Source organism: Papaver somniferum, unplaced genomic scaffold (genome assembly GCF_003573695.1).
Source record: "Papaver somniferum cultivar HN1 unplaced genomic scaffold, ASM357369v1 unplaced-scaffold_99, whole genome shotgun sequence".
Lineage (NCBI taxonomy): Eukaryota > Viridiplantae > Streptophyta > Magnoliopsida > Ranunculales > Papaveraceae > Papaver > Papaver somniferum.
The window spans coordinates 2,411,140-2,421,593 of record NW_020653081.1 but is presented as its reverse complement, the minus strand read 5'-3'; the positions used below and the strand labels follow the sequence as shown (position 1 = coordinate 2,421,593).

At 36.9% G+C, this 10,454-nt stretch overlaps 1 protein-coding gene across 1 annotated transcript; it reads left to right on the top strand.

The window, feature by feature from the left end:
• Nucleotides 1-622: 622 nt before the first annotated feature.
• Nucleotides 623-1,499, top strand: LOC113346249. Its single transcript, XM_026589806.1, has one exon. The coding sequence runs from the start codon at nt 664-666 to the stop codon at nt 1,444-1,446; it is 783 nt and encodes a 260-aa protein (XP_026445591.1). The 5' UTR covers nt 623-663; the 3' UTR covers nt 1,447-1,499.
• Nucleotides 1,500-10,454: the final 8,955 nt, after the last annotated feature.

Genomic DNA, 10,454 nt, shown 5'->3' with positions numbered 1-10,454 from the left:
TTCCAAAAAAAAACTTAGGACCACGAACTCTGATAGCCATTTTTCGAGATGATTTTCAATGATGGAGATTGAAGTGAAATTATGAATAATTTGTAGGTGGAGAAGGTGTGATTTTGGTGTTGAAATCGATTCAATTTATAGGAAGTGAATTCATAACCGTTGAATGGACTAGTTATTACCGGCTCAGTCTGAGCCGATCGTTTCTGTGTAAGACGATGGTCGTCTCGGCTCAGTGTGAGCCCGTCGGTGCTGTTTGAACCAACCGTCTCAGAGATCGACTCTGTCTGAGACGCCGTGAACAAACCCTTTAATTTACAAGTTTGCCCATTCATTTTACTGGGTTGCCAGTCTCACCGTAGATATATAATGGACATATCTATTGATTTGTTGGTTCCACTGGAGTTGCTTTCGCCAGGATCTGAGTGGATTAAGATAACTGTTTGAACCGGCCCATGAATATAGTAACAGCATAGCCAGTTGCCTCTCCGGCTCGATCTATGCCGTTTTCGCATCACATTAACCCATTTTACTGTTGTAGTTTGTGGTAGGTACCTACCAAGTCCAAGAGTCAAATGCCTTTCCTTCTTTTTCTATCTAGAGAGAGACAGAGAAATGAGAAAAGAGGAAAAACCGAAGTGAAAGAAAGGAAAGTGAAAATCTGCAATGCTATCACTAAAGCTGGTACGATCTCTAATTCTAGGAGGAGAAACCAGTAACAGCAACAGCAGCAGCAGCGACAATGAAACCAAAACCCCATTGCTTCTTTTCCTCCCAACCAAAGAAATTGTAAAAGATACATATAGATTAGCAACCATTGCTAGAGAAATGGGCATGGATTTATACCCTAATCCATCTCTTTCTCACATCATATTCTCATGGCCACCATCATCTCCATCACCTTCTTCTTCTTCTGCATCAAATACATTATTACCCTCATCAGTATGGTCATCTACATCTTCATCATGGCCATCTTCATTACCTCCAAACTTCGTTCCACTTCCATTTCCTTATCTCATCACGGCTTCCGTTACTCAATTGCGTTGTTTTGTTCAACTCTCTAAAGGTCTATTCAAGCTGGTTTATCACCACACTAACAAGAAGAAGATTCTTAGTGAAGTTAGTAATTGGGATTGCTCTTCACTTTCTTTGTTTTCTAGAGTTACTGGTGATAGAATTGATTCCATGGATCACTTTTCTAGGGTTCTTGCTGGATTGGGTTGGACTCTTTTCAAGACTAAGATTAATCCGTCTCTTGTTTCTAATGATTTTGGGTTTGTTGGTCCTAGTTCTGTTTATCTCTTTAGAAAAGTCGATTCCAGTCGTGTACAGAATGGTGATTTTAGAATGAGAGAGTTGAGATTGCCTCATTTGGATTTCAAAAATGCTCCTTTGAGGATTTTACATTATGTACTTCTTATGACTGATGATGTCTTCTATCTCGCTTAATATCGGTTTGGATTGTTTCTCATTTCTATTGAATGTGTATATGTTTACAAGAACTTGCCTGTTTTGTTGTAATTTTTGTTTCTGTTAGATTACAGTTTGGTTTATGCTTTACTTTGATCAGTGAAAATGGAGAATTTTACTTTCCTTTAGTTAAAATAGCCGAAAGTGCCGTCTTCTTCATTTGGTATCAAAAGAATATGGAGCACTAGAGATAATGCAATTGTACACTACTGAGTCCAATTCATATACATTTGAGAAACGCTGACCAAAATTGTGGGTCTCCTGATATATACGGAATTGAGTTGCTTGTGTTCAAGTTCACGGATTTACAGATGCTGCATATGTTGAATATCTGATCAGTATTCAAATGTGATTAGATTAAATATATGTTGGGTCATTGATATAACTTGCGAAAAGTTAAAGGAAAAGACAGTATGTAACTGTTTTTGGTTTGGAGAGACATAAGTTAGTTATATTTGAATAAGATCTCAAAGGTCACGTCCGTAGTTGCGGCTCCTCATATATGGGTTTTGAAGAGACATGTCTATGCCTCTTTGTATCTATAAAAAGGGGTCTCAGTGATATGAAAAACTAATATATTCTAACTCCTCTCGCTCTTCCCTAAACGAGTAGAAAATACCAGTTAGAGTTAAGGATGATTCGTCGATTGTTGTTGATCACCGATCATACAAAGGCTTGATTGTATCTTGGGGAAACGGTTTGCATTCGATCCTGCAACAAACTCTTAGTGAGTGGGAGCAAATAACGTTTTAAGGAAAGCGATTACGCGACTTCAAGCCAATGATGTTTCGATTCCATACCCTAAATTTCCAACAATCTTAAAACGTTATATGTTCTTCCAAGCAATGGAATCAGGAACTGGAATGGCTTTCTTCAACAAAGTTGAAACCAACTCAACAGAAGAAGTACTGGATACATTTCTATGGGAATACAAGAGGAAGAAAGAAGGACGTGATTTTGCTCTGTGCAATCTTAGTTGGACGGAATATGTTGCTTTAGATTGGTAACTCTGATCCTTATTAATCTCTTTCAGTATTTACATTCTATGTTATGTGAATTTTGTTTCCCATTGTTTGATAGAATTGAAAGAAAGTGGGTTGTACACATAATGTTCGACAAATTGTCTCAACCAATTTCTGCGTTGTTTTAATAAGCGAACATAGGTTGTTGTGCATCTGTGATTTAAATCGTTACTTGATTGAATTATAACCAATTGTTCGTCAGTCTGAAAACCAAAAGCTTGGGTTTTATTTGCTTCCCGATTTTGTGGTTATGCAATATCCCCTTGGCATTGTTGACACAATTACTGCCTGTTAACGTGAATAGTAGTTAAGCAATCTTGATTCTTATTCTACATATAGGTTGTTTACTAGTGGCTGTTGCTTGAATCATTAGGGGAACTTGTTGTAAACCCCTATGAGACCTTGACTGAAAATTGCTATGAAGAATCTTTGATTCGTATTAGTCACGGCAACAATTTCTTTAATTATTACTTCTCAGCACCTGATTATACTCGCTTGCTTTGTTGCTTCTATACAATGTTGATAATCTTTGTTATCGAAATGGGAAGCCACAACTTATTTTTCTGATAATGGTAATTTCATAACATAGAGAAATGATTATGAAATGTGGGGAGAATGCTAAGGTTCCGATAGTACTCTTTGCCGGTACAGTTTAGTACCTAGTTAGTGCCTCCAAATGTGGGGGTTCAAAGGAATTATTTGGAATTATTGGAATATGCGATTCTCATTAATAAGTGTACTATAAGAGTTGACTCCTGTTAAGTTTGAATTAATTTTTTAATTTAGAATTAGGTTTCAAGATAGTGTACATTCAAGGATTACGTTCTTTGTTTTTGTTTACTATCTCCGTATGGTGGAACTTCTAAAATGATTAGAATTCCATTTGATGATTTTCTTTTAAGTAATGAAATTGTCGGGGTATAATACAGTGAACTCTTGTTTCAGACTCATCTTTTAGGTGATGGTTTATACTCTGTCATTCCATGATTGTTTATGCATGCTTGTTATGTTGCCTAAAGTAATAGTCCATTTAGGAAAGATAGGTAAGATTTGGAATCTGTAGAAATTGGGAAGGCAAGCTTTAAATAAGCAATCTAGTTATAGAATACTAGGGGAAACCAAAGTTGACAAACCACATTATAGTTGGTTAATGTGGCATCCTGGTTTAGAAATTCCAAATCCAAGGTACAACTGAGGGTTGCTTAAACAGTAAAGTGAAAGTCACAGTAGCATAAGAATAGATGCCAAGTCAAAGAAATTGACAACCTTTTAATGTGGAATAAGGTAAAAGAAAGCAATACTATATTGCTATAAGCAAGAAGAGAAGAGAATTCAAGCAAGAAGAGAAAGATAAGTTTTGTGTTTAATAATTTGATTGAGTAATAGATAGCTCTTACAAGACTTAATCTAGCCTTTATATAGGCTTGAAGAATAACTAAACTAGGAAACAGAAAACTAAAAGGAAATCTAAAAGAAACCTAAAAATAAGAAAGACTGAAACTAGGAAACCATGGAAGCCAAACCTCTAAGCGGAATCTTCTGGAATTGTAGTATGCCTGCATTAGTCCCCCCTTCTAGAGTAAAGCTCGTCCTCGAGTTGTCCAAACAAACCAGAAGTTCATTGTCACCATGAAACGTAAAAATCTCTTGAACATTAAATGTGTTGGAGATATTCCAATCATTTGGTAGATCAATAACACAAGCATTATCATTGATCTTCTTTAAAACCTTGAAAGGACCATATTTCTTCATCTTGGTTTTGTTATAAGTACCCACTGGAAATCTCTCTTTTCTTAGATGTATCATCACGAGCTCCCCTTCCTTGAAGGTTTTAAACTTCTTGTGTTTATCAGCATCCTCTTTATATTTAGAATTGGACTTCTCCAGTTTAGATTTTACTTCATTATGTAATTCAGTTGCTTTGTCTACAAAAGAGTCGGCTGCAGTGTTTGTACTCTGTATGGTGGGTAAGGCTACCAAATCAAGAGTATGATTAGGTACTTTAGAGTACACAATCTCAAATGGAGTTTTCCCAGTAGAACGACTCACAGAAGTGTTGAAAGCGAATTCCATATGTGGCAATAACACATCCCACTGCTTACTATTATCCAGGCACTTAGCTCTAATCAAATTCCCAAGTGATCTATTAACAACCTCAGTCTGTCCATCAGTTTGCGGATGTGAAGTTGTGCTGAATTGTAAAATTGTGCCTACGCGCATCCATAAACTTTTCTAGAAATAACTCAAAAATTTTGTATCTCTGTCAGAAGTGATAGACTTTGGAACCCCATGCAATCTTACTACTTCTTTAAAGAACAAAGAAGCAACATTAGAAGCGTCAGTTGATTTCTTACAAGCTACGAAGTGAGCCATTTTAGAGTAACGATCAACTACGACCATAACAGAATCATTACCTCTGGCTGTACGAGGTAAACCAAGTATAAAATCCATACTTATATCAACCCAAGGTGCATCAGGAACTGGTAAAGGAGTATACAACCCGGTATTTTGAATTATACCCTTTGCTCTGCATTTTTGTACGAACTTTTGTACATCACGTTTCAAAGATGGCCAGAAATATCTTTCTTCAATCAGGGCAATGGTTTTATCTCTCCCAAAATGACCACCAAGACCACTGCCATGTAATTCTCGCATAAGATGTAAACGTAAAGACCCTTGAGGAATACATAATCGATTCCCTTTAAAAAGAAAACCTTCTTGTATAAGAAAATCATCAACCCCATGAGTTTGAGAACTGCATTGATCCCATAGTTTGCCAAAATCTTCATCTTCTGGATAAATGTCTTTGATATAGTCAAATGCATAACTCTCATTACGAATTGTTGTTAATAGATGACTCTTTTACTTAAGGCATCAGCAACTTGATTCAATTTGCCACTTTTATGTCTCACGGAGAAAGTGTATTTGTTGAGTGTGGAAAGCCATCGATCATGCATTATGTTAACTTTAGCAGAAGTATTCAAAAACTTCAAAGCATAGTTGTCAGTGTTGACAACAAATTCCCTATGTATAAGATAAGTATGCCACTGCTTAAGAGATTGAACAAGAGCCAATAACTCCAATTCATATGTAGACCATTTCTTTTGTGCATCTGAATTCTTCTCACTGTAATATGCAATTGGATGACCCTCCTGTGATAATACTGCACCAATACCAACAACAGATGCATCACAATCTATTTCAAAAGGCTTGTTGAAATTCGGAAGTGCAAGAATTGGTGTCATACAAAGCTTTTCTTTAAGAAGAATAAAGCTTTTATCCATTGCTTCCGTCCACTCAAACTTCTCCTTCTTGAGACAGTCAGTCAAAGGTGCAGAAATAGAGCTAAAGTTCTTCACAAATCTTCGATAGAAAGAAGCCAAACCATGAAAACTACGAACATCACGAATAGAAGTAGGAACTGGCCAATCTTCAATTGCTTGAACTTTAGAAGGATCGACATGAATACCATCAGTAGAAATCACATATAACATATAAAGAGTTGTCAGCAAGAACTTGAAACACTTGTGAAAGATGTTGGAGGTGTTCTGGCTCACTGCGACTAAAAATTAGTATGTCATCAAAATAGACAATAACAAATTTACTAAGAAAGGGTTGGAGAACCTGATTCATAAGTCGCATAAAAGTACTAGGTGCATTAGATAACCCAAATGGCATGACTAGCCATTCATATAAACCTTCACGTGTCTTGAATGCTGTTTTCCACTCATCTCCACCTCGAATGCGTATTTGGTGGTAACCACTGCGTAAATCCAACTTAGTAAAAATAATAGAGCCCGACAGTAAATCAATCATATCATCAATACGCGGGATCGGAAATCTATACGGAATGGTGATGCGATTTAATGCTCTGCAATCGATACACATCCTCCATCCATTGTCTTTTTTACTAACCAAGAAAGCAGGACTGGCACAAGGACTGTTGCTAGGTCGTATCAAACCCTTTGTAAGCAAATCATTTACATGTCCCTGTAATATCTCATGCTCAGCAGGACTCAAGCGATAGTGTGCTTGGTTTGGTAAAGAGGCTCCAGGAATAAAATCGATGCAGTGTATTGAATATTCCGTAAAGGAGGTAATGCAGTTGGTAGTTCATCTGGAAATAAAACATTATATTGAAATAATAAGGGCTTCACCTTTGCAGGCAACTCAATCATAGGCTTAGAATCTTCATGGGAATGTAAAGAATGTTGTGGGTGCAAAGAGCGAATAACAGTGGGTACGACAGCATCAGTCTGCGCACAAGAGTTTGAAGTGGAATTGGATGGACTAAGAACCTTGGTTTTCCCATTATGAACAAAAGTGTAAGTATTCTCGAATCCATTGTGAACCGCGTGAAGATCGTATTTCCAAGGTCTGCCAAGAAGAAGATGGGTTGCCGTCATATTAATGACATCACATAGAACTGTGTCTTCATAACCCTCAAAAGAGAATGACACATAACACTGAAGAGTAATCTTCTGTGTGCTAGAGGCATTAACCCATCCTACAGTGTAAGGTTCTGGATGAGAAGTTACTGGTAGTTCAAGCTTCTTAACTACGTGATCAGCAATATAATTATCCACACTGCCACTATCAATTATCATCTTGCAGATTTTACCCCCAATATAACATCTGGATTTAAAGATACTGTGTCTCTGAGACTTGCATTGTTGAGTAAGAAATAATGGACGAATCATCCCAACAAACTCATCGTCATCACCAGGTGAGTCTTCATCTTCGAACTCATTAAGCGCACCAGTGACTTCATTAATGAACTGAGGTTCACCAATCAAAGCATTGAATTTCCGACAATCACTAGACGTGTGCCCCGATTGCTGGCATTTATTGCACTTATCTCCACGAAATTTTGCATAAGTATTAGTAGTTCTCTGTTGCGGTGGAAATTGTTGTTGCCTGTTATGAAACCGATTCCCTGTAGTAGGAGGAGTTGGTTGCAGAGAGTGAGACTGCTGACCCGGCTGAAGATCAACTGGATTGGCTAAGATAGGTGTAGCCAGAGGTGGAGTATAAGGCACAATATGGCTAGGTTGTCGATGTGAATGGCTAACATCATCATAAGGAGGCCTGGGAATAGTCAAAACAGTATCTGGAGAAAAGTTTTGAGATGAATTGGTACCCTGGAATTTTGATAACGCCCTTGTCTGGATGGATAAGTCCTAGAAGAACGAAGAAGCGATTTTCTATCTTAATAGCTTGCTGCACCGCTTCGACCATAGTAAAAACTGAATGAGTCATACCATTTTGTATTAATCTATTCATCCCCTCAATGAATCTTGCAACTAACTGTTCTTCAGATTCTTTGAGTTGATTTCGTGCCACCAAATTATAAAAATCGGACACATATTCTTCAACAGTGCGTGCCCCCTGCTGAATGTTCTGCAATTTGATGAAAAGTTGCATAAAGTCTCTAGGTAAGAACTTATCCCTGATCAAAGTTTTCATACGTGTCCAAGTACGTATTTTCGGTTTGTTAGCGTTTCTACGATCATCACAGATCTTATCCCACCAGGCTGCAGCTCCTCCTTTGAGCTTGTAGTCACAAGTTTGACCTTAGAATCTTCAGGGACTTCCATAAATTCAAAAAAGCTTCTACCTCAAAGAACCAATCAGTTAGTTCTTCAATACGAAAATTTCCAGAGAAGTTGGGAATATCAGCTTTTAGCTTATATTGGTAAAGAACTGTAAGGGTTGTGACCAGTTTTTAAACGTCGTTCTTCAATCCAATTCTTCTCTAGATCGTTCTCACGTTCATCTTCATCATCACTGTGAGTGTAGGAGAAACTAGCTTCTTCTTTGAATGACCTATGAACCTTCATACGGTTTCTTAATGTTTAAAGTACGCAATACATTTAGGTACTTCATCATTCTGTAAAAACTGAAGTATCGTTTTTAGTTTTCTTCTAAGTCTACAAGCTCAGGCATATCCAAATCTATTTATGTGTTTTGCAACCTTGAAAAGCTGATTCTGCATTGCTTCAAGCTTGTTATCTCTTAACCCTAATTTTTCCTCCATGGACTTCTCAAGAGTTTCAGTAATGTTTTTTGCCAAAATCTCGGTATGAGATTTGATGAGAGCTTCGATTGCTGCTAGAGTAACTGGTTGAGCAGTCATATTTTTTTTTTTTTTGTTTTTTTTTTTTTGTACTTAAAAGGAATGAAAAGGTGTTGCGGAAGCGAAGTAAAGGATCAAGTGATATGATGAAAAACCTAAAACTAAGCGGGTGATATCAACTAATGTGGAACAAGGTAAAAGAAAGCAATACTAGATTGCTATAAGCAAGAAGAGAAGAGAATTCAAGCAAGAAGAGAAAGATAAGTTTTGTGTTTAATAATTTGATTGAGTAATAGATAGCTCTTACAAGACTTAATCTAGCCTTTAGGCTTGAAGAATAACTAAACTAGGAAACAGAAAACTAAAAGGAAATCTAAAAGAATCCTAAAAATAAGAAAGACTGAAACTAGGAAACCATGGAAGCCAAACCTCTAAGCGGAATCTTCTGTAATTGTAGTATGCCCTGCATCACCTTTTGTAGGCACTTTATTGTGGCGGTATTGCACTGTTATATGACTTTGTTCATGTGTATGTTACCGCTGCATTCATTTTGTTTTGAGGGTGATGCATGTTTGGTGTTCATGAAATCAAACATGACTACTTAGGACGTACATGGATTTTGTGACATATCTGGTCATGGGATTTTGAATCCAAAATTCCCTGAATGTGGAATTATTAAAACTATGATAGATAAGGCTATCATTGGACTTTGAATCTAATAGATGAGGTCAATCTAGTTGGGAAAAGACCTTTTTGTAAGGACTTAAATTTAGTTTGGGAAAACCTTTTTGTAAGGGTTGAAATTTATTTTGGCAAACCCTTTTGTTGGGAATTGCATCTGAAAGAATTCATAGTGAATTCAACGAACATAATGATATATGGGATTTAAACCTCCATGATATTGAATCACCGGTAATGGTAACCCGACCAATCACTAGGAAATGACTAGTTCGTCGGTTTAATGGGTAAAAACAAGTTACCGATAAGTGATTAGTGTCAACACTTCAATTTTGAATCCCAATTGTGAAAATGGGTGTTGATATGTACCGTTATGAAAAGGTTGATTTATTAGTCTTAATGAAATCCAGTTTTTTGTGAACAAGTTTTCAAAATAACGGGAAAACTAGAAGGATTTCACCTATGTGAGCATATAAGTGGTGCTGCTTCTCATAAGAGTGAGGTTCTCTTGGGATTGTTCATGAAACCAGGCAAGCACAAGGCCATAATAGTGCTAAGCGAAAATCGAACTCATTAAAAGGTATTGGTGTTTCTATGTGTGTGGTGTTTCCGGTTGTGTCACATAGGAGTAGAAGTTTAAAGCCAAGGCTACCATCAACTTCGACATAACTTTGAAACGTTTACACTAAGCAAAAGTTTAATCTTCATGACACCTTTGTGTATGCATAGAATCATCAGATTACTCGTTTGACTTGTATATTTAATCCAGTGGGGGATTGTTGAATATCTGATCAATATTCAAATGTGATTAGATTAAATATATGTTGGGTCATTGATATAACTTGCGAAAAGTTAAAGGAAAAGACAATATGTAACTGTTTTTGGTTTGGAGAGACATAAGTTAGTTATTTGGACGTTTCAATTTGGAATAAGATCTCAAAGGTCACTTATTTGGACGTTTCAATTTGAAATAAGATCTCAAAGGTCACGTCCGTAGTTGCGGTATACTGATGGCTCCTCATATATGGGTTTTGAAGAGACATGTCTGTGCCTCTTTGTATCTATAAAAAGGGGTCTCAGTGATATGAAAAACTAATATATTCTAACTCCTCTCGCTTTTCCCTAAACGAGTAGAAAATACCGGTTAGAGTTCAAGGGTGATTTGTCGATTGTTGTTGATCGCCGATCATACAAAGGCTTGATTGTATCCT

Coding starts and splice junctions, on each gene's coding strand:
- LOC113346249 (XM_026589806.1), top strand. CDS start 664: ATGCTATCACTAAAGCTGGTACGATCTCTAATTCTAGGAGGAGAAACC.